The sequence below is a fragment of the Culex pipiens genome, chromosome 3 (genome assembly GCF_016801865.2).
Source record: "Culex pipiens pallens isolate TS chromosome 3, TS_CPP_V2, whole genome shotgun sequence".
Classification (NCBI taxonomy): Eukaryota; Metazoa; Arthropoda; class Insecta; order Diptera; family Culicidae; genus Culex; species Culex pipiens.
This window is the reverse complement of record NC_068939.1, coordinates 62012468-62036396: the sequence shown is the minus strand read 5'-3', so window position 1 is coordinate 62036396 and position 23929 is coordinate 62012468. Positions and strand designations below refer to the sequence as shown.

Sequence of the window (23929 nt, the reverse complement as noted above, 5' to 3'; positions counted from 1 at the left end):
ATGTTTTGGAAAATTTCTAAATCTACGGTAAGTTGACGTTTCCATATCAAAGGTAAACAAACAACTGCAGCCCAGCAAGATTTCTAAGTTGATCGTGGATGACGGCCGTAAGTTACGTAGGTACTTTCCTAAGTAACTTATCCATTTTACTTTACTAAGCTCAGTGATTATAGATAGGCCATTATCCAGATTATTTAGCGAAGATGGCGTTACGATTGGTGCACGCCCGAAATGTCAAAATCGCGCAGTGGTACCAACATTAGAAAAAAAAGTGTGGCTGTGTGCCATGGCACACTTTTTTTCTATTGTTGATAGCACTGCGACACTTTAACATTTCGGGCGTGCAACAATCGTAACGCCATCTTCGCTCAAACATCTGGATAAAGGGCCCTATTAAACCTTGCCTACCCCTTGATCCAAACAGGCATCTTCTATAAGAAGAAATTATTCCGAATTTGTGGAAATAAAGATTCAACGTTTTTCTTCAAAAAAATAAATACTTAAAACGTTTTGAATTGTTCAATACATCATTCGAGAGATTACATGAAAAGCTGTCAAATGAAGATAAGACCAAGTTATGTCCTTTATCGATTTTTTTGTTTTTTTTGTGTGTTAAATCTGCTAAGCTGTAGCTTCAAAAGAATACGACTTAAACTTGCATGAATATATCATAGATTACCTCGATTAGATAATTTCATCGGAAAAAAAACTTTCAAATGCATAAATCAAATAGATTTACGTTTAAATATGGTTTTGCTTATGCGCTTGCTTCAAGCGCCGAAATCGAAACCGTAAAATAACTGACTCCACAGCACCGCTTTGAACCATCATGCGTCTCCATAGAAATATTCCGCATCATGCTCCCCAATGGAGTATAGAGTCGCGTTGAAGGATTTCCACCGTTGACGGTTCTCTTCTTTCGCCTTCACTTGGCGCCAGCTTAAAACATCGCTTCCACAGCACAGATTTCTTGGAGGAGGCTTTTCTGGGTTCCAGCCCAGTGCTTCTTGGCAGACATCGATTTGACGTTGGAGTTGAAGCAACTGAGAAATGTTAATCCTCTGAAGTGTGATTTTCGTAAAAAGAAAACAAAGTTTTTTTTTAATAAACCTTTATTGCACTGGCTTCCGCTTTAAAATTGTGTCGTGTTCTTTCCAGCAAGCACAATGCAAGAGTTAAAACTAACAAACCAAATAAACGCAAACCTACGTTTTTTTTTTCTTAAGCCTATTTACATTCAACCAGCACGCATCGCGCACAGTCGGTGGACGTTTTCAAACAATGAGATGACTTTTGTGCTGCTTAACCAACAAAAGAATTAATAAAAATGCTTCTCTTCTTCACACTAAATGCTTGTCTCGCGACTTATGACTTGGTAAAGTACGTCTGGTAGACCATGCCCAGCGAGGTGGCCGCGAACCAGATGAAGCAGCTCCACCACGTGGCAAAGCCAAACAACCCCCGGTAGACGTCCTTGGTGAAGACCGCCTTCAGACTTTGCAGCGACAGTTGGATGGTTTGCGCCGTCGACAGGATGTTGGCGTCGTCCGTGTCCGCATCCGGCGATGGTTCCATCGCTGCTGGAGGAGCTGCCGTGGGTGCAATCTCGGCGGAACATTCGTCCACGGGGAAGGCCTCGGTGAGGAAGCCGGTCCAGGTGTATTCGCCGAGGGTTTTGTACATCAACGCAAAGTAGAGGCACATCAGAATCGGTGCCACGTACTGCAGCGTTACGACGCACAGGTAGTAAAAGATCGAGCTGATCTTCTTCTGCATATCCACGTTGGTGATTCGGCCGGCTTCCTTCTTTTGCTCCTCAATTCGGTGGTAGGCAAGGTTGAGATACGCTTGCAGATATACGGGCATCAGCAGGAAGCGTAATAACACCGCAAACACGACCGCGCCAAGTCGGATCGTCTCGAACGCCTCCTCGGACAGAATCGGAGTGGCCATTCCTTTGAACACGCGCACCGTCAGGTAGTCCCGGGTGAGCGGCTTAATCCATAGTAGAATCAGCAGGAAGGGCATCGCAAAGCTCAGATTGAGCAGGAACTTGAGAAAAGCTCGATCCTGGCAGAACTTGAGCGAATCCCAGTGCATTCGGGCCATGCGAAGCCCGGGGAAGGTGAAGAGCGCTCCCAGAATTCCACAGCTTACGGCGATGAAGAATTTGACGACAATCTTCGATGCCGGTCCACTGAAAACAAATAAAATTTGTTAATTTGTTTAAAATTTTAAGAAATTAAAAAACTTACGACGAGCTCAGCCCCTGGCCCTCCAAAAACTCCGAAGCGCTCTCGTTGAAGCTTCGGTAGGCGCGGTCGAGGCCAACCTCCAGCGTGGTTTCCGGCACGATCAGGACGATCATCGCGATCAGCAGGTAGACGAGCCCGGTGACGATGCAGGTCGAGCGCTCGCCGATCGATTCCTCGCTCTGGAAGTACTGCACGGTGAGGGAGGCGAGGAGTTTGCTGGATTGGGGTTTGGTTGGGTTAAGGAAAGTTGTTGTTTTGGGGGATTGATAACTAAATTGGTAAGTATTTAAACTTTACGATTAATTGAGATAATTTTTCAACATAAATTTCTCTAAAGCTATATTTCCGGAATATCTTCCTAAAGACAAGTTTTAATAGAGATTGTTTGCATTCTAAGCTTTAAAAGTTATCAAAACTCTATTTTTTATGTATATATTTCTGTCGTAATAAGCCATTGCAATTTTTTTTTCAAGTTTTATGGAAATATTTATAAAACGTTCAAATTTGATTTAGATAGAAATATGTAATAATTGCAAAAATATAAGTATTCTACATTAATTTGAAAGTCATAGTGACCCTTTTATAAACTGACTCTCAAACTTTCAAACCTACTTAGCACTTAGAAACCTTCCTTCGGGATTCGAACTCATTACAGTTAGATAACGAATCTGATTGTCTACCATCTGATTCAGGCAGACAAAGTGTTGAAATCGGAGGATCAAGGTTGTTGCAAAAAAATATTACAAAGCTTTTTTCGACTATCCTTCCTCTCCCCCATTATTTGAAAATTGGCTCTACAAACCAGGAGAAAAATATTTTTTAAGAAACTCCAAAAAATCTATGGAAATTTAAGTGCAATCAGTTTAAGAGTCGCGTGGTGTTCGTTTGATCGTTCGGAGTGTGAATCGGCGCGCGAGAACCCGCGAGAAAGTGATAGAAAGTTCTCGAAATCATTGAAAAAGGAGTCGCGGTGTGGCCAGAAAAGTTGGGCCATCAGTCGCGTGGTGTTCATCTGGTCGTTCGGAGTGTGAATCGGCGCGCGAGAACCCGCGAGAAAGTGATAGAAAGTTCTCGAAATCATTGAAAAAGGGGTCGCGGTGTGGCCAGAAAAGTTGGGCCATCAGTCGCGTGGTGTTCGTTTGATCGTTCGGAGTGTGAATCGGCGCGCGAGAACCCGCGAGAAAGTGATAGAAAGTTCTCGAAATCATTGAAAAAGGAGTCGCGGTGTGGCCAGAAAAGTTGGGCCATCAGTCGCGTGGTGTTCGTCTGATCGTTCGGAGTGTGAATCGGCGCGCGAGAACCCGCGAGAAAGTGATAGAAAGTTCTCGAAATCATTGAAAAAGGGGTCGCGGTGTGGCCAGAAAAGTTGGGCCATCAGTCGCGTGGTGTTCGTTTGATCGTTCGGAGTGTGAATCGGCGCGCGAGAACCCGCGAGAAAGTGATAGAAAGTTCTCGAAATCATTGAAAAAGGGGTCGCGGTGTGGCCAGAAAAGTTGGGCCATCAGTCGCGTGGTGTTCGTTTGATCGTTCGGAGTGTGAATCGGCGCGCGAGAACCCGCGAGAAAGTGATAGAAAGTTCTCGAAATCATTGAAAAAGGAGTCGCGGTGTGGCCAGAAAAGTTGGGCCATCAGTCGTGTGGTGTTCGTCTGATCGTTCGGAGTGTGAATCGGCGCGCGAGAACCCGCGAGAAAGTGATAGAAAGTTCTCGAAATCATTGAAAAAGGGGTCGCGGTGTGGCCAGAAAAGTTGGGCCATCAGTCGCGTGGTGTTCGTTTGATCGTTCGGAGTGTGAATCGGCGCGCGAGAACCCGCGAGAAAGTGATAGAAAGTTCTCGAAATCATTGAAAAAGGAGTCGCGGTGTGGCCAGAAAAGTTGGGCCATCAGTCGTGTGGTGTTCGTCTGATCGTTCGGAGTGTGAATCGGCGCGCGAGAACCCGCGAGAAAGTGATAGAAAGTTCTCGAAATCATTGAAAAAGGGGTCGCGGTGTGGCCAGAAAAGTTGGGCCATCAGTCGCGTGGTGTTCGTTTGATCGTTCGGAGTGTGAATCGGCGCGCGAGAACCCGCGAGAAAGTGATAGAAAGTTCTCGAAATCATTGAAAAAGGAGTCGCGGTGTGGCCAGAAAAGTTGGGCCATCAGTCGCGTGGTGTTCGTTTGATCGTTCGGAGTGTGAATCGGCGCGCGAGAACCCGCGAGAAAGTGATAGAAAGTTCTCGAAATCATTGAAAAAGGAGTCGCGGTGTGGCCAGAAAAGTTGGGCCATCAGTCGCGTGGTGTTCGTCTGATCGTTCGGAGTGTGAATCGGCGCGCGAGAACCCGCGAGAAAGTGATAGAAAGTTCTCGAAATCATTGAAAAAGGGGTCGCGGTGTGGCCAGAAAAGTTGGGCCATCAGTCGCGTGGTGTTCGTTTGATCGTTCGGAGTGTGAATCGGCGCGCGAGAACCCGCGAGAAAGTGATAGAAAGTTCTCGAAATCATTGAAAAAGGGGTCGCGGTGTGGCCAGAAAAGTTGGGCCATCAGTCGTGTGGTGTTCGTCTGATCGTTCGGAGTGTGAATCGGCGCGCGAGAACCCGCGAGAAAGTGATAGAAAGTTCTCGAAATCATTGAAAAAGGGGTCGCGGTGTGGCCAGAAAAGTTGGGCCATCAGTCGCGTGGTGTTCGTTTGATCGTTCGGAGTGTGAATCGGCGCGCGAGAACCCGCGAGAAAGTGATAGAAAGTTCTCGAAATCATTGAAAAAGGAGTCGCGGTGTGGCCAGAAAAGTTGGGCCATCAGTCGTGTGGTGTTCGTCTGATCGTTCGGAGTGTGAATCGGCGCGCGAGAACCCGCGAGAAAGTGATAGAAAGTTCTCGAAATCATTGAAAAAGGGGTCGCGGTGTGGCCAGAAAAGTTGGGCCATCAGTCGTGTGGTGTTCGTTTGATCGTTCGGAGTGTGAATCGGCGCGCGAGAACCCGCGAGAAAGTGATAGAAAGTTCTCGAAATCATTGAAAAAGGGGTCGCGGTGTGGCCAGAAAAGTTGGGCCATCAGTCGCGTGGTGTTCGTTTGATCGTTCGGAGTGTGAATCGGCGCGCGAGAACCCGCGAGAAAGTGATAGAAAGTTCTCGAAATCATTGAAAAAGGAGTCGCGGTGTGGCCAGAAAAGTTGGGCCATCAGTCGCGTGGTGTTCGTCTGATCGTTCGGAGTGTGAATCGGCGCGCGAGAACCCGCGAGAAAGTGATAGAAAGTTCTCGAAATCATTGAAAAAGGGGTCGCGGTGTGGCCAGAAAAGTTGGGCCATCAGTCGCGTGGTGTTCGTTTGATCGTTCGGAGTGTGAATCGGCGCGCGAGAACCCGCGAGAAAGTGATAGAAAGTTCTCGAAATCATTGAAAAAGGGGTCGCGGTGTGGCCAGAAAAGTTGGGCCATCAGTCGCGTGGTGTTCGTTTGATCGTTCGGAGTGTGAATCGGCGCGCGAGAACCCGCGAGAAAGTGATAGAAAGTTCTCGAAATCATTGAAAAAGGAGTCGCGGTGTGGCCAGAAAAGTTGGGCCATCAGTCGTGTGGTGTTCGTCTGATCGTTCGGAGTGTGAATCGGCGCGCGAGAACCCGCGAGAAAGTGATAGAAAGTTCTCGAAATCATTGAAAAAGGGGTCGCGGTGTGGCCAGAAAAGTTGGGCCATCAGTCGCGTGGTGTTCGTTTGATCGTTCGGAGTGTGAATCGGCGCGCGAGAACCCGCGAGAAAGTGATAGAAAGTTCTCGAAATCATTGAAAAAGGAGTCGCGGTGTGGCCAGAAAAGTTGGGCCATCAGTCGTGTGGTGTTCGTCTGATCGTTCGGAGTGTGAATCGGCGCGCGAGAACCCGCGAGAAAGTGATAGAAAGTTCTCGAAATCATTGAAAAAGGGGTCGCGGTGTGGCCAGAAAAGTTGGGCCATCAGTCGCGTGGTGTTCGTTTGATCGTTCGGAGTGTGAATCGGCGCGCGAGAACCCGCGAGAAAGTGATAGAAAGTTCTCGAAATCATTGAAAAAGGGGTCGCGGTGTGGCCAGAAAAGTTGGGCCATCAGTCGTGTGGTGTTCGTCTGATCGTTCGGAGTGTGAATCGGCGCGCGAGAACCCGCGAGAAAGTGATAGAAAGTTCTCGAAATCATTGAAAAAGGGGTCGCGGTGTGGCCAGAAAAGTTGGGCCATCAGTCGCGTGGTGTTCGTTTGATCGTTCGGAGTGTGAATCGGCGCGCGAGAACCCGCGAGAAAGTGATAGAAAGTTCTCGAAATCATTGAAAAAGGGGTCGCGGTGTGGCCAGAAAAGTTGGGCCATCAGTCGTGTGGTGTTCGTCTGATCGTTCGGAGTGTGAATCGGCGCGCGAGAACCCGCGAGAAAGTGATAGAAAGTTCTCGAAATCATTGAAAAAGGGGTCGCGGTGTGGCCAGAAAAGTTGGGCCATCAGTCGCGTGGTGTTCGTTTGATCGTTCGGAGTGTGAATCGGCGCGCGAGAACCCGCGAGAAAGTGATAGAAAGTTCTCGAAATCATTGAAAAAGGGGTCGCGGTGTGGCCAGAAAAGTTGGGCCATCAGTCGTGTGGTGTTCGTCTGATCGTTCGGAGTGTGAATCGGCGCGCGAGAACCCGCGAGAAAGTGATAGAAAGTTCTCGAAATCATTGAAAAAGGGGTCGCGGTGTGGCCAGAAAAGTTGGGCCATCAGTCGCGTGGTGTTCGTTTGATCGTTCGGAGTGTGAATCGGCGCGCGAGAACCCGCGAGAAAGTGATAGAAAGTTCTCGAAATCATTGAAAAAGGGGTCGCGGTGTGGCCAGAAAAGTTGGGCCATCAGTCGTGTGGTGTTCGTCTGATCGTTCGGAGTGTGAATCGGCGCGCGAGAACCCGCGAGAAAGTGATAGAAAGTTCTCGAAATCATTGAAAAAGGGGTCGCGGTGTGGCCAGAAAAGTTGGGCCATCAGTCGCGTGGTGTTCGTTTGATCGTTCGGAGTGTGAATCGGCGCGCGAGAACCCGCGAGAAAGTGATAGAAAGTTCTCGAAATCATTGAAAAAGGGGTCGCGGTGTGGCCAGAAAAGTTGGGCCATCAGTCGTGTGGTGTTCGTCTGATCGTTCGGAGTGTGAATCGGCGCGCGAGAACCCGCGAGAAAGTGATAGAAAGTTCTCGAAATCATTGAAAAAGGGGTCGCGGTGTGGCCAGAAAAGTTGGGCCATCAGTCGCGTGGTGTTCGTTTGATCGTTCGGAGTGTGAATCGGCGCGCGAGAACCCGCGAGAAAGTGATAGAAAGTTCTCGAAATCATTGAAAAAGGGGTCGCGGTGTGGCCAGAAAAGTTGGGCCATCAGTCGCGTGGTGTTCGTTTGATCGTTCGGAGTGTGAATCGGCGCGCGAGAACCCGCGAGAAAGTGATAGAAAGTTCTCGAAATCATTGAAAAAGGGGTCGCGGTGTGGCCAGAAAAGTTGGGCCATCAGTCGCGTGGTGTTCGTCTGATCGTTCGGAGTGTGAATCGGCGCGCGAGAACCCGCGAGAAAGTGATAGAAAGTTCTCGAAATCATTGAAAAAGGGGTCGCGGTGTGGCCAGAAAAGTTGGGCCATCAGTCGTGTGGTGTTCGTCTGATCGTTCGGAGTGTGAATCGGCGCGCGAGAACCCGCGAGAAAGTGATAGAAAGTTCTCGAAATCATTGAAAAAGGGGTCGCGGTGTGGCCAGAAAAGTTGGGCCATCAGTCGCGTGGTGTTCGTTTGATCGTTCGGAGTGTGAATCGGCGCGCGAGAACCCGCGAGAAAGTGATAGAAAGTTCTCGAAATCATTGAAAAAGGAGTCGCGGTGTGGCCAGAAAAGTTGGGCCATCAGTCGTGTGGTGTTCGTCTGATCGTTCGGAGTGTGAATCGGCGCGCGAGAACCCGCGAGAAAGTGATAGAAAGTTCTCGAAATCATTGAAAAAGGGGTCGCGGTGTGGCCAGAAAAGTTGGGCCATCAGTCGCGTGGTGTTCGTTTGATCGTTCGGAGTGTGAATCGGCGCGCGAGAACCCGCGAGAAAGTGATAGAAAGTTCTCGAAATCATTGAAAAAGGAGTCGCGGTGTGGCCAGAAAAGTTGGGCCATCAGTCGTGTGGTGTTCGTCTGATCGTTCGGAGTGTGAATCGGCGCGCGAGAACCCGCGAGAAAGTGATAGAAAGTTCTCGAAATCATTGAAAAAGGGGTCGCGGTGTGGCCAGAAAAGTTGGGCCATCAGTCGCGTGGTGTTCGTTTGATCGTTCGGAGTGTGAATCGGCGCGCGAGAACCCGCGAGAAAGTGATAGAAAGTTCTCGAAATCATTGAAAAAGGGGTCGCGGTGTGGCCAGAAAAGTTGGGCCATCAGTCGTGTGGTGTTCGTCTGATCGTTCGGAGTGTGAATCGGCGCGCGAGAACCCGCGAGAAAGTGATAGAAAGTTCTCGAAATCATTGAAAAAGGGGTCGCGGTGTGGCCAGAAAAGTTGGGCCATCAGTCGCGTGGTGTTCGTTTGATCGTTCGGAGTGTGAATCGGCGCGCGAGAACCCGCGAGAAAGTGATAGAAAGTTCTCGAAATCATTGAAAAAGGGGTCGCGGTGTGGCCAGAAAAGTTGGGCCATCAGTCGTGTGGTGTTCGTCTGATCGTTCGGAGTGTGAATCGGCGCGCGAGAACCCGCGAGAAAGTGATAGAAAGTTCTCGAAATCATTGAAAAAGGGGTCGCGGTGTGGCCAGAAAAGTTGGGCCATCAGTCGCGTGGTGTTCGTTTGATCGTTCGGAGTGTGAATCGGCGCGCGAGAACCCGCGAGAAAGTGATAGAAAGTTCTCGAAATCATTGAAAAAGGGGTCGCGGTGTGGCCAGAAAAGTTGGGCCATCAGTCGTGTGGTGTTCGTCTGATCGTTCGGAGTGTGAATCGGCGCGCGAGAACCCGCGAGAAAGTGATAGAAAGTTCTCGAAATCATTGAAAAAGGGGTCGCGGTGTGGCCAGAAAAGTTGGGCCATCAGTCGCGTGGTGTTCGTTTGATCGTTCGGAGTGTGAATCGGCGCGCGAGAACCCGCGAGAAAGTGATAGAAAGTTCTCGAAATCATTGAAAAAGGGGTCGCGGTGTGGCCAGAAAAGTTGGGCCATCAGTCGTGTGGTGTTCGTCTGATCGTTCGGAGTGTGAATCGGCGCGCGAGAACCCGCGAGAAAGTGATAGAAAGTTCTCGAAATCATTGAAAAAGGGGTCGCGGTGTGGCCAGAAAAGTTGGGCCATCAGTCGCGTGGTGTTCGTTTGATCGTTCGGAGTGTGAATCGGCGCGCGAGAACCCGCGAGAAAGTGATAGAAAGTTCTCGAAATCATTGAAAAAGGGGTCGCGGTGTGGCCAGAAAAGTTGGGCCATCAGTCGTGTGGTGTTCGTCTGATCGTTCGGAGTGTGAATCGGCGCGCGAGAACCCGCGAGAAAGTGATAGAAAGTTCTCGAAATCATTGAAAAAGGGGTCGCGGTGTGGCCAGAAAAGTTGGGCCATCAGTCGCGTGGTGTTCGTTTGATCGTTCGGAGTGTGAATCGGCGCGCGAGAACCCGCGAGAAAGTGATAGAAAGTTCTCGAAATCATTGAAAAAGGGGTCGCGGTGTGGCCAGAAAAGTTGGGCCATCAGTCGCGTGGTGTTCGTTTGATCGTTCGGAGTGTGAATCGGCGCGCGAGAACCCGCGAGAAAGTGATAGAAAGTTCTCGAAATCATTGAAAAAGGGGTCGCGGTGTGGCCAGAAAAGTTGGGCCATCAGTCGTGTGGTGTTCGTCTGATCGTTCGGAGTGTGAATCGGCGCGCGAGAACCCGCGAGAAAGTGATAGAAAGTTCTCGAAATCATTGAAAAAGGAGTCGCGGTGTGGCCAGAAAAGTTGGGCCATCAGTCGTGTGGTGTTCGTCTGATCGTTCGGAGTGTGAATCGGCGCGCGAGAACCCGCGAGAAAGTGATAGAAAGTTCTCGAAATCATTGAAAAAGGGGTCGCGGTGTGGCCAGAAAAGTTGGGCCATCAGTCGCGTGGTGTTCGTTTGATCGTTCGGAGTGTGAATCGGCGCGCGAGAACCCGCGAGAAAGTGATAGAAAGTTCTCGAAATCATTGAAAAAGGGGTCGCGGTGTGGCCAGAAAAGTTGGGCCATCAGTCGTGTGGTGTTCGTCTGATCGTTCGGAGTGTGAATCGGCGCGCGAGAACCCGCGAGAAAGTGATAGAAAGTTCTCGAAATCATTGAAAAAGGGGTCGCGGTGTGGCCAGAAAAGTTGGGCCATCAGTCGCGTGGTGTTCGTTTGATCGTTCGGAGTGTGAATCGGCGCGCGAGAACCCGCGAGAAAGTGATAGAAAGTTCTCGAAATCATTGAAAAAGGAGTCGCGGTGTGGCCAGAAAAGTTGGGCCATCAGTCGTGTGGTGTTCGTCTGATCGTTCGGAGTGTGAATCGGCGCGCGAGAACCCGCGAGAAAGTGATAGAAAGTTCTCGAAATCATTGAAAAAGGGGTCGCGGTGTGGCCAGAAAAGTTGGGCCATCAGTCGCGTGGTGTTCGTTTGATCGTTCGGAGTGTGAATCGGCGCGCGAGAACCCGCGAGAAAGTGATAGAAAGTTCTCGAAATCATTGAAAAAGGGGTCGCGGTGTGGCCAGAAAAGTTGGGCCATCAGTCGCGTGGTGTTCGTTTGATCGTTCGGAGTGTGAATCGGCGCGCGAGAACCCGCGAGAAAGTGATAGAAAGTTCTCGAAATCATTGAAAAAGGGGTCGCGGTGTGGCCAGAAAAGTTGGGCCATCAGTCGTGTGGTGTTCGTCTGATCGTTCGGAGTGTGAATCGGCGCGCGAGAACCCGCGAGAAAGTGATAGAAAGTTCTCGAAATCATTGAAAAAGGGGTCGCGGTGTGGCCAGAAAAGTTGGGCCATCAGTCGTGTGGTGTTCGTCTGATCGTTCGGAGTGTGAATCGGCGCGCGAGAACCCGCGAGAAAGTGATAGAAAGTTCTCGAAATCATTGAAAAAGGGGTCGCGGTGTGGCCAGAAAAGTTGGGCCATCAGTCGTGTGGTGTTCGTCTGATCGTTCGGAGTGTGAATCGGCGCGCGAGAACCCGCGAGAAAGTGATAGAAAGTTCTCGAAATCATTGAAAAAGGGGTCGCGGTGTGGCCAGAAAAGTTGGGCCATCAGTCGCGTGGTGTTCGTTTGATCGTTCGGAGTGTGAATCGGCGCGCGAGAACCCGCGAGAAAGTGATAGAAAGTTCTCGAAATCATTGAAAAAGGGGTCGCGGTGTGGCCAGAAAAGTTGGGCCATCAGTCGCGTGGTGTTCGTTTGATCGTTCGGAGTGTGAATCGGCGCGCGAGAACCCGCGAGAAAGTGATAGAAAGTTCTCGAAATCATTGAAAAAGGGGTCGCGGTGTGGCCAGAAAAGTTGGGCCATCAGTCGCGTGGTGTTCGTTTGATCGTTCGGAGTGTGAATCGGCGCGCGAGAACCCGCGAGAAAGTGATAGAAAGTTCTCGAAATCATTGAAAAAGGGGTCGCGGTGTGGCCAGAAAAGTTGGGCCATCAGTCGCGTGGTGTTCGTTTGATCGTTCGGAGTGTGAATCGGCGCGCGAGAACCCGCGAGAAAGTGATAGAAAGTTCTCGAAATCATTGAAAAAGGGGTCGCGGTGTGGCCAGAAAAGTTGGGCCATCAGTCGTGTGGTGTTCGTCTGATCGTTCGGAGTGTGAATCGGCGCGCGAGAACCCGCGAGAAAGTGATAGAAAGTTCTCGAAATCATTGAAAAAGGGGTCGCGGTGTGGCCAGAAAAGTTGGGCCATCAGTCGCGTGGTGTTCGTTTGATCGTTCGGAGTGTGAATCGGCGCGCGAGAACCCGCGAGAAAGTGATAGAAAGTTCTCGAAATCATTGAAAAAGGGGTCGCGGTGTGGCCAGAAAAGTTGGGCCATCAGTCGCGTGGTGTTCGTTTGATCGTTCGGAGTGTGAATCGGCGCGCGAGAACCCGCGAGAAAGTGATAGAAAGTTCTCGAAATCATTGAAAAAGGGGTCGCGGTGTGGCCAGAAAAGTTGGGCCATCAGTCGTGTGGTGTTCGTCTGATCGTTCGGAGTGTGAATCGGCGCGCGAGAACCCGCGAGAAAGTGATAGAAAGTTCTCGAAATCATTGAAAAAGGGGTCGCGGTGTGGCCAGAAAAGTTGGGCCATCAGTCGTGTGGTGTTCGTTTGATCGTTCGGAGTGTGAATCGGCGCGCGAGAACCCGCGAGAAAGTGATAGAAAGTTCTCGAAATCATTGAAAAAGGGGTCGCGGTGTGGCCAGAAAAGTTGGGCCATCAGTCGTGTGGTGTTCGTCTGATCGTTCGGAGTGTGAATCGGCGCGCGAGAACCCGCGAGAAAGTGATAGAAAGTTCTCGAAATCATTGAAAAAGGGGTCGCGGTGTGGCCAGAAAAGTTGGGCCATCAGTCGCGTGGTGTTCGTTTGATCGTTCGGAGTGTGAATCGGCGCGCGAGAACCCGCGAGAAAGTGATAGAAAGTTCTCGAAATCATTGAAAAAGGGGTCGCGGTGTGGCCAGAAAAGTTGGGCCATCAGTCGCGTGGTGTTCGTTTGATCGTTCGGAGTGTGAATCGGCGCGCGAGAACCCGCGAGAAAGTGATAGAAAGTTCTCGAAATCATTGAAAAAGGGGTCGCGGTGTGGCCAGAAAAGTTGGGCCATCAGTCGTGTGGTGTTCGTCTGATCGTTCGGAGTGTGAATCGGCGCGCGAGAACCCGCGAGAAAGTGATAGAAAGTTCTCGAAATCATTGAAAAAGGGGTCGCGGTGTGGCCAGAAAAGTTGGGCCATCAGTCGCGTGGTGTTCGTTTGATCGTTCGGAGTGTGAATCGGCGCGCGAGAACCCGCGAGAAAGTGATAGAAAGTTCTCGAAATCATTGAAAAAGGGGTCGCGGTGTGGCCAGAGAAGTTTGGCCATCAGTCGTGTGGTGTTCGTTTGATCGTTCGAAGTGTGAATCGACGTGCGAGAACCCGTAAAAAAGTGGTAGACAGGTCTAGAAATCATTGAAAAAAGGGGTCGCGGTGTGGTCAGAAAAGTTGGACGGAGTGTGGATCGACGCGAAAGAATCCGCGAGACGTAGTGGAAGTTTCGTGAATTCATTGAAATAGAGATTCGCATCGTCGTTTGTGAGATTAATTTCTGCTTACGAGCCGGTTGTTTGCGCTCTTGTCGGGAAAAAATCGTGAAGTTTTTTTTTTATTGAGCAGCACTATTTGAAATTATCGTGATACTATAGTATGAACGGCACGTCGCCGAACAAAACGTTAATTATAATTACATTTCGTTTTGAAAGCCCTTCCCATAGCATCGTTGCTCGGATGGCACGCCGGCGGTAAGAAGTTAAAGAAATACGCGATTAAGGAATTGATAAGTCTTTCTCATAGCGTCGCAGCTCGGAATGCAACTATAATGTTTCACTTTCTGGTCATTGCATCTTCCAATCATGAATCCTGATCTATTTTAAATTGTACGTCATCGAATAATACGGCAATTCAAATTTCATTTCGGTTTTTAAATTGTACGTCACCGAATAATACGTCAATTCAAATTTCAATTCGGTTTGAAAGCCCTTCCCAAAGCATCGTTGCTCGGATGGCACGCCGGCGGTAAGAAGTAAAAGTACGCGATTGATAAGTCCTTCTCATAGCGTCGTAGCTCGGAAGGCAACGATTGTTTCACTTTCTGGTCATATCATCTACCAAGATGAATCCTGACCTTCCCTTTCCTTCCCCTACTAACACAATTCCCCCACTTCCCGTGATGCTTGAAGGAGATGCTGTGGATTCAACGGTCTCATGCGGTGTCAACAGGTATAGAGCGACAAACTCTGTGTCTGATGAGTCTGCAACTTCAACTATCGGACTAACATTCCTACCTTTGTTGAACTGCATCTCCTTGGGGGGGCGCCGGTATTGACTTAAAGCAGAGATCTTCAGGGGTTATACAGTGAGGATGATTAGCTCCCACTATTCATCTGTTGGTTCATTGTGTAACTTCAGCTGATCTGTCAATAACGGAGTAGCAGCTCATTGGCAGTCAACCATGCTCATGCTCATGCTCATTTAAGTGCAATCAGTTTAAATCAATTAAAAATGCAAACCTCTGCGATTAGAATCATTTGAACATAATTTGAATTTTAGTGAATTTTGGATGAATAAATGTTTTTTCGCTAAAATGTATTTTTTGTCGATTTTTTTTGTTGAAAATAATGCTTGCAGCTTAACTTTACGGGTGCTTAACACATTTTCTAATATAGTTTTTTTTTCATTGAAATTATTTTGAATTAACGGAAATGTAAAAAAATAACGTCAAGAAATTTGCGAAAGCCTGTTCTAAGACATTAAAGGAAAATTACTAATTTGCATATTCTAAAACTACTAAAGAAACGTGGAGTAATATAAATGAAGTTTTGGGTCGTAACAATAAATAAAATTGTTCAAGTCCAATGACAACAATTTTGCTAACCGGTGAATCAGTTGTAATTAAAGATAAACAGAGCATTGTTAATGAATTCAATTCAATTCTGACTTATTGTCTCTTAAAGGTGATTTAAAATACTTTAACGAATCTATGGCAATCAATGATGTTATTTTGAATAATGATCTTCGATTGTTAACTGACTATTTTAGACTGAACAAGCTCACACTAAACCTAAGCAATATGAAAAATTCAAATCGCTCGACGGTAAACCCATTAACTTTAACTAGAACTAATTTTGCCCATATCAAAATAGTAGACGAATGTAACTATCTCGGTGTCATTTTAGACCAGTGTTTCTCAACCAGTGAGGAATTCCCCAGGAAATCAGTTTTGGGGATGCAATAGGTTTTTTTTTTTGTTTTGAACGTTTTTGCTAAAAACTAATAATTTCTAGGGCACTTTTATAAACAAAAAAAAATATTAATTTATTTCTTAATGTTTTTTATGAGAGATTTTTGTTTAAGATTTAATGGCTGTTTAAATTTTTCTTTAGACATTTGCATTCCATTGACCATGAGCAGGTTATGAAAAATTGTTATAACAAATCGCTGAAAATTTTATTGCAGTGTAGAAAAATATTTTGTAATGAAAAAAAAAAAAATCTATATAAATTAAAGCCAAAATTATGATTATTGTGAATTGATACTAAATTTATGATTGAAGGGGAGAATGAAGGTCTTGAAAATAATCCAAGGGGGGAATTGGTCGAAAAAGGTTGAGAACCGCTGTTTTAGACATTAGATTGAATTGTTCGCCACATATTAGTAATTTATTGAACAAACTAAACAAGATTATTGAAATTATCTATAAATTTAAACACAAATTAACAGCTAATGTCCTTTTGAAAATTTATCATTCATTATTTAGTTCTCATTTATCTTACATAACTTCAATTTTGGGAAACTCCTTTAATATTTTGATTAACAAACTTCAAAAAGCCCAAAATAAAATCTTAAGAATAATTTATAAAAAAAAAACATTGCGAAGTCACTATGCCGACTTATACAATATTAACAAAAACATCATTCCTGTTAGAGCTATTTATGTAATTCAAACATGTTGCTTCATTTATTTATGTTTACATGAACACACTCACAGTAACACAAAATTCAAATTATCTAAACATCAAAACTTTACCAGAAGCCATAATTTACAAGACCGTCCCAATATTTCAACATTAGCCGGCGAAAGATACATAGGTATCTTTCAGAGGTGCTCAATTATATAATTATTTTTGGAATAGATTTGTTGATTGTCAAAGCGTATCAATATTTAAAAACAAATTGCTCTCTTTTTTGAATGAACCTATCACATCCTTAAATCCTTCGATTTTCTTATTACATAGTAGACTATTTTGTTTTCCAATCTTCTCATTCCAGCGCCCCCCCCCCCCCCCTTCCCTTTTGCTTCCTTCTAAAACTCAGTTTAAAAAGTTAGTTTTCCGACCCAATTATCTTTATTCTATATTTTTGACCGGATATTTAACAAAAATTGTAAACACTAAAATTTATTGTATAATATTGTATTTAAATGATGTAGGTTTTTGGCGCTACTGCTTTGGTTGCTTTTAATACCGAATAAATAATCAATCAATCAATAAAAAAAAATTAAAAAAAAAACAACTTATAGACTAATTGTTGTTATATTTTTTTAAGCCAATTTTGCCGAATTTACCCGAAAAATAAGCTTTGACGGTTACTATAGATCGAAATTCCACAAAAAATCAAATTATTTTTAATTGATCCCAAACACGCTGAATATGGCATCTTGGAAACGATTGGTCACATTTTGAATGGTTTGTGTATGATTTTAAGCTCTTTTAGCTTTAATGCTTTCAGACCAAGCTACATATTTTATATAACAAAAAAAAATCGAGCAGCAGACCTGAGTAAGTCACATTTCTTATTATCATTTGTTCAGATTCATCAAAATTGCACGATTTCCTCCATGCCATCATAAAACATTTTGAAATTTTCAGCAATTTAAAGAATAAATTTACAATTTTTCAATATCGATAAATGATTACGTTTACGCGGGCTAGGCAAATGCAGTTTTTATGCTGAAAAACAATTATTTTTTCAAAAGGATACAACGCAAAGAACACGACCAGCAGACACCAGAGCATGCTCAAGTTGAACTCCTCCTTGAGGGGGAAGAAAAAGTGATAAGCCTGCGGCAGAGACGAAAACGAAACCCAAAAAAAAGTTAAGTCGATTAGATAAACCGCTAATTAACTCGTCACTGCGCTAACTGACCTCGGAGCAAACGTAAACGATCGCCGCGTACAAACTGAAGTCGACCATCCACTGGTACTCGGTGTAATACCGCAGATGGACCACATCGTACGGCGAGATTCCGACCGTCTCCAGCTGAACGTCCAGACTGCGGGGCACGTGAAAGGTGGACGATTTCTCCTGCTGATGTCCGGCGTCACCGTTCCGATGGTTTTTGTCCCGTTTGCCCTTGCCGCCTTTTTCCCGCGGCACCCCGGACAACTTCCTTAGCTCATCGTCCGTCGGGTGCAGGTACCGGGTCAAACCGGTCGAGCAGAGGATCCACCGGGCCAGCGAAAAGTGCGGACTCAGCTTCTGGATCACGCTGACCATGATCAGCGTGATGACCAGCTGGGCTCCCAAAAGGGCCTGCGAGAGAAGAGGAGGATAAAAAGCCGGTCATCACTTTCGCTTGACTTGTAACGCGCGCGTGGTGAGGAAGCTCCCACTTAAGCACTAAAATTAGAACTAATTTCTAAAAATAGGTCAATCGCCGCTGCAACTTACCATGACAAGAAAACTCCAGCTGCAATTTACACCTTTGAAAACAACGGAATTCACTCCGTCAACATCACCAACGGATGTACGACCGAAAAGCACTCGCCCTCAGCAGCACAGTTATGTAATTTTCATTTAAAACTAGCTACTATTTCATAGAATAAATTGCAACACTAATTCACACTCGCGTTGGCCACTTGGAAAGAAGAGAAAAATCACCTCCGCGACGACCGAACGAAACCGAAAGAATCTCTTTACGGGGAAAGAAAAGAATGATAACTGACAGGTGCGAAATGTCAGAAGTCAGACGATATGTTGAGGGTGGTGCTGAACCGATGTTTTTCGTCTGCTGTTGGAGCGCGTTCACGGCTTTTACACACTAAACTAGAACCCATTTGATATTAGGTAAATAATCAAAAGTTACACAAAATTCAGAACCCAGCAGCTAGAATCACAGAATCTTGGATACAGTCATCCCACATATTCGGAACACCCACAAATTCGGAACACTTTTGTGATAATTTGTCAATAGCATGTCAAATGAATTTTTTCTGGTGACCCTTCTATTTTTAGGACCTTTATTTGAACATTCTCTTGCTATTTGACTAGTAAAAGGAGTTCTTTTTGAATAAAAAACTGCATTTCGAGGCTGTTTTGTTCAGAGCTGCAAAACACTGCCTCCAAATTGCCTGTTCCATAATTGTGGGATGTTATTGTGCCTCCCACAATTGTGGAACACCTGAATTAAACAGATATTTTCACAAAAAAAAAGTTATCAGACCATTCATAAAAGATTATTAAGCTTTAGTTTTATTGTTTCTAGTGTGTGAAGTCATTATTTTGTAGAAAATATGTACTCCTGGAGAGAATCAAAGTTTGTTTATAAAAAGTGTTCCGAATTTGTGGATTTCAAGGGTCAAAGTTTTTCTTCAAAAACTTGATATAAAAGTTAAAATTTGCAGTTGTTCGATACAGCATTCGAAAGATCGCAAGAAAAGCTTTCAAATGAAGGTAAAAGCGAATCATTAAGTTCAATTATCGATTTTCTATGATTTTTTGAACATTGGCCGATCTGTAAACTGTTCCGAATATGAGGGATGGCTGTAGATTTTATTTTTGGCCCGGCATAACCTAAGGTTGTTAGCTCAGTCGTCCCCCTGGAAAAAAGCCAGACTCGATAGATTTTCTGGTCAGCAGTTGGACTCACAATCCAAAGGTTGTCAGTTCGAGACTCTTGGTAGATGGGAGCTTATAAGGAGGAGCCTAGAGTCTGCGATCAGCAGAGAAGCGAGTCGGACGTGCGTCCCTCATACACCAAAAAAGTAGCAAAGTGCAAAAAATGCCTCACGGCAAGAAAAAGAGGCGGTCCTCACCAGCAGGATCGGTAGATTTGAAGAAGCTAAAGAATGTCCAAGCGCTACCTGCAAAGCCAGGCAGTTTGAGCAAGGACGCTCAAGATTCGTCTGGAAACCAGTTCGCTACCCTCCCTGTGGACGTGAGCGAGAAGGAAGAATTTGAACGACGGGAAAAGTTGCCACCCATTTTTGTGAAAACACCGTCATCGGACTCGGTGCGAAAGTGGCTGGCCGGGTTTATCATTATCGTAAAGCACCAGATTTACGAGCTTCCATTCGCTTGTGTGCTGATGGGCTCAAAATTCTGCTACCTACCAGAAAGGATTACAACTACGTTCGGGATTTCCTGAACAACACAAAGATTGAATACTACAGCCATGACGATCCAGGTAAACGACCCATGAAACAGGTCCTCCGAGACCTGTACGACATGGATTTGGGTGTGCTAAAAGAAGAGCTCAAATCTCTGAAGCTGAACGTGATAGAAGTCTTCAAGATGACGAGACACAACAAGGACATCAAGTATCGTGATCAACTGTACCTGGTTCACCTCGAGAAAGGATCGCCGACGCCGTCTGAGCTGAAAGCAGTTCGGGCCATTTTCAACACCATCGTGACTTGGGAACGTTATCGTCCAGTGCATCGTGACGTGACGCAGTGTTCGAACTGCTTGCAGTTTGGACATGGTGGAAGGAACTGTTTCATCAAGAGTCGTTGTGCAACCTGCGGAGGTGAGCACAAAACTCAAGCTTGCGAAACAATCAACGAGAACATCGAAGCCAAATGCTTCAATTGCGGCGGCAACCATTCTACCAAGAATCGAAGCTGCCCAAAACGAGCTGAATTCACGGCTGAATTAGTAAAAATTCGACAGCAAGCGACGTCGAAGCTCCAACCAAATCGTCGCAAAACACCACCAACTTTCACGGACGTGGATTTTCCTGCTTTGGCGTCACCTGGAGCGGGAGTGGTTCCAAATCTGCAGCCATTGCCGTTGAATCAGCGGCAAAAAGTTGCAGAGAATACAACACCTCCAGGCTTCAGTCAGCAACCGAGGGAAAACCAACCAACATCAACGGATGAACATTTTCATCAAGATGACAACAACACTGCGTGGTTGCAAAACTCGTGCAGAACAAGTGAGAACGCTTGGAGGATTAATCTTAAAATACAATTCGTAGTTTACTCGTTCTAATGATTTTGAATAATTCAAAGAATTGGGTACACTCAAACCCCGATGGTTTGACACTAACTGTTGTCAAACGAACGGGGTCACGTTTTAGTTTGACACACCTTTTACACGGAGTTCACACACACTACCAAACGTTTGTTTTAATAGTGTGCGTGAGCGCCGTGTAAAAAGTGACAGTTCGTCACTTTTTAGTTTGACTTTGACCAACCAATGGGGTACAAACTAAAAAAGTGTCAAACGAAAAAGTGACCAACCACCGGGGGTTGAGTGTACTAAAGCCCTATGTCAATTTTTATGTACAACGGTAAAAAACACGATTAAAAACCATTTCTGATCACTTTTTTTTCATTTTAACGCAATTTTTTTTTTACAAGACAACATTTTTTCGATGGATCAACTATGGTCCCCTTGGAACGAGCTGTCAAGTAGGAGCTTTTCTGTCAAGAAGGACCGCGAGGTTAATTTTTCAAAATTGATTTAAAAATCAATTTTAAACTTTTTGTGGTCGTACAAAGGGTCATTGTACTCAGAAAAATAAGCTTTATCGCTGTAATCAATAATATCACCAATCTAAGCTTCATTTTAGGACCCAATTTTTATTTTAGTTTTAAGTTAGGATTAGTTGTTTCAGTTATTTTTTTTTCTTTTTTTACCCAAATGTATTCGATTCAATGCAAAAAATGTAAAACAATTTGAAGTAAATAAATGAATGTGAACAGTTAATAATAAAACGAAAAATATAAGAAAGATGAAGAGCATTTAGCCATACAACTTAAAATGTAAAAGAAATGTAATTATTATAAGAAAGTTCAATAAAGACATATTTAATTTTGAAAAAAAATTCAAAAAGGAGGAGCCTATAGGTGTAAAATCTCGTGTAAAATAGGTTTGGATTGCCTCACCATTTCAAACCTTAGGGCACCTAGTTTCGAGTAAGAATCCGCAATGGGGAATGTTAAAGAATTTTGGAATTTGGTAATTCAAGATTTTATAAACTAGGAAATAAAGATTAAGAGAATAAATGTCTGCCAGTGTGGATCAATTATAATACAGAGGTCGCCGGTTAAAATCCCGAAGCGGACGCAAAAATTCTAAGTGTAATTAAAGGTATTCTACTGACGAACTGTCGTGCTAACCACTTTTGACCGCAGTTGTCTTCTTCTTGTTTGGTCTGTCAACCGATTTTTCTATCTTCCCTCTTTTAACTTGCTCTCTTCTCTCACTACGTGCCAATGTTTACATGCAATATATTATCCGCGCACCACCAAACAAAAGTGCGCATCCCTTCTGTTGCGCGAAAAAAAACTGTTGCGCCGTACAAAATTGAGTGGTTTGTCGTAAGCGTGTACATCACAATACGTCATCAATATGTCGAAACAGCGACGTTTTACTGTGAATCCATATTTGTAAAGAAAGGGTCACGTTCACAAATCTAGAGTAAATTTTCAAAAGGTCCTATCCGACAAAATAAGCAAACTGAGTTATTTATTGCATGACATTCAGCAAGCCGGAAACTACACGAACCGCTGATCCGATTTTGTAAAAGCCTTTTATTTTTCAAGTTATTGATAGAAAACAAAACAACCTAAAACCACTCTCGAAAAATGCTATCCCAAATAAATATAGGTTGTTTTGCCCCTCGGGAGTTCTATGTGCATTCGAGTCAAACGTGCACATAGAACCGTAGCAAATCAACCTATGTGCCATCCTGCCATCTATATAATTTTATAGTCATGATGCATATACGCCTAATATACGCCCATATCAAAATGACCTATGTACATGGTTATTTTGCTAATTAAAAAATATGTATAGGTCGTTTTTTTATGAAACCCTAAAACAAAAATATTTTGCAAACTTCAAGTTCACCCAATCCTTACGCAACGTGTAGGCAACAGCTGATTGAGAGCATGAAATGTTTCAATGCTTCCAGCGTGAGAGAGAGAAACCGTTAGGAGAGAAAAACACCCAACCCGCGCTCTCGTAAACCCAAACGTAAACATCTGTCGGATAGGTGCTTGCAATTTAACTTACACGACAATGTAAACATTATTTGCCTGAGTCGGATAGGACTTTTAATATTTTCTACGATTATTTACCATTATTTTTACGATTATTTACCAAAGTAGTGCTAGAATCTTGTTGTAGGCTGATAAACTAGAGTTCAGGTAAGTTTTTCTGTTAAAAATCAACGGTGGTAGCGGATTAAAACCAACCTTTTTGATTGATTTTTAAATTTTCTTTCAGAATCTGGTGAACTGGTTTTGAGGACAAATCAGCAACGGCGAGAACAGAGAAACAGAGTCGATCTCGCTAGCCGGAACGAGGAGCCCAAGAACGATAACTCTCCAAGCTGGGGACTTCCGGGGACTGGGAACAGCCGTTGGTAAGTTTAATTTGAGGGACTGCGTCGAGGACTGCGTGATTCGAGTTTTGAGTTAGTGAGGAATTTTTTGTTTTAGGTGTCCTGAAGGCGGTTCGTTGTGGCTTTCCGCAATGCGTCCAGTGGGTGGAGGACGCCAACCAGCTGAGGAGGGAGGCATTCGGTGTTAGCCAGCGGCTCAAGCGGTGAATTGTGCAAGAGATTGCCAACGGGTACGGAGTTTATCCGCCGCACTGCAAGAAAAAGTAAACCATCCTGCCCGATCCGGTGTTGCTGGACGTGGAGAAGCGCACCCCGGCAAAGCGAACGGCCGAGGGCAAACCAAAGAAAAGGGAGATTTAAGATTTTGCTGTTTCCTGTTTAATTTTCACGATATTTGATTATTTAGGTGGATGGTTCCCGTGGAAGTTAAAAAATACCACTTTTTTAGTTTTCTGTTCTGATTTTAAATAAAAAATTGAAGATTTTGCTCCAATTCAAATAATGTTTGGCTTCTTGATTTTTATTTTTTGAAAAGTGAGATGAAATCCTCAAAAAATATTTTGACCTAGGCAAAATGTCACAGAAATTTTAAGTTATTTCAATCATTCTGGCTGGACAAGATAATTAAATGTTGCTTTGGTATGAAATTCAATAAAATATAAAAAGATAAAATATAAGCAAATCAGCGATAACTTTTTAGCTATATTAGAAAAATTACTAAGCCTACGGATTATGTATCCTGCGAGAATCGACCTCGGCGGAAGAACGTTCCGGAAGCGGCCGTAGACGTAGTGGTCGTCGTTGGCCTAGCCATCATCGAGGAAGTCGTCACCACGCAGAAACAGCAATTACGAGACTGCAGTAAACTGCAATGACGAAGTCGTTGGCGTCGCAATGGAAACGACTATCTTGGCCGACGGGGACGATATCAGTACGGAGAAGCTGTTTCCGTTGCCATCGGCTTCCGAAGAGTAAACCCAGCAATCTCCACCGCTACCGCCGATGCCACCCCTTTCTCTGTTGCCACCGACCTGTCCAACGCCCGCGTCGGAACGTTCCCAGCAGCAGCAGAGTTCCAACATCGCAGTAACCGGTTCCTCCAGCGACGAATGTCGCTACGCCCGCCAAATAACAAGGTCTTTCTCACTTGGTTTTATATTCCCAAATCATTTCTGTTTTATCAAGTACCGAGGTAACAATTTTACATCTTTTCAATTTAATAAAGTAAAATTTGACAAAAAAGTTGTGCAAGACTTTAACAAACTGTTTATGAATCGCAAATCACAAGCCATGTTGCCTTGTCTACGTCGATCGCTCGGTGGAGCAGAGCAGAGTTTGGGGAAAAACTTTGGGCCAGTTTTTCAGCAGTTGATGTCAACGACGTGATGCACCGACCACCACATCTACGGCCGCTTCCGGGACTTTTAATTCAGCCGCGGCGGGTGAAACCATCAGAGCTGGAACGCTCACGACGTTGCCGCTGACCTCCTTGTCCTTCGTAACGTTCGAGGTCGATTCTCGCCGGCTA

At 45.2% G+C, this 23929-nt stretch overlaps 1 protein-coding gene and 1 long non-coding RNA gene across 2 annotated transcripts; one reads left to right on the top strand and one right to left on the bottom strand.

Moving 5' to 3' along the window:
• Positions 1 to 1362: 1362 nt before the first annotated feature.
• On the bottom strand, positions 1363 to 17742 carry LOC120431432 (transmembrane protein 161B-like). Its single transcript, XM_039596553.2, has 5 exons — positions 17499 to 17742; positions 16974 to 17360; positions 16809 to 16888; positions 2256 to 2471; positions 1363 to 2197 (listed from the first exon to the last, which is right to left on the bottom strand). The coding sequence occupies exons 1-5, from the start codon at positions 17499 to 17501 to the stop codon at positions 1366 to 1368; spliced, it is 1518 nt and encodes a 505-aa protein (XP_039452487.1). The 5' UTR covers positions 17502 to 17742; the 3' UTR covers positions 1363 to 1365.
• A 4168-nt stretch (positions 17743 to 21910) lies between these two features.
• On the top strand, positions 21911 to 23916 carry LOC128093517 (uncharacterized). Its single transcript, XR_008212556.1, has 3 exons — positions 21911 to 22204; positions 22284 to 22422; positions 22499 to 23916. It is a non-coding gene; the product is annotated as an uncharacterized LOC128093517 (long non-coding RNA).
• The last annotated feature ends 13 nt before the right edge of the window (positions 23917 to 23929 follow it).

Coding starts and splice junctions, on each gene's coding strand:
- LOC120431432 (XM_039596553.2), bottom strand. Junction 2,472..16,808: donor CTGGTCGTGTTCTTTGCGTT/GTATCCTTTTGA, acceptor ACCCCAATCCAG/CAAACTCCTCGCCTCCCTCA. Junction 2,198..2,255: donor GGCCAGGGGCTGAGCTCGTC/GTAAGTTTTTTA, acceptor ATTTGTTTTCAG/TGGACCGGCATCGAAGATTG.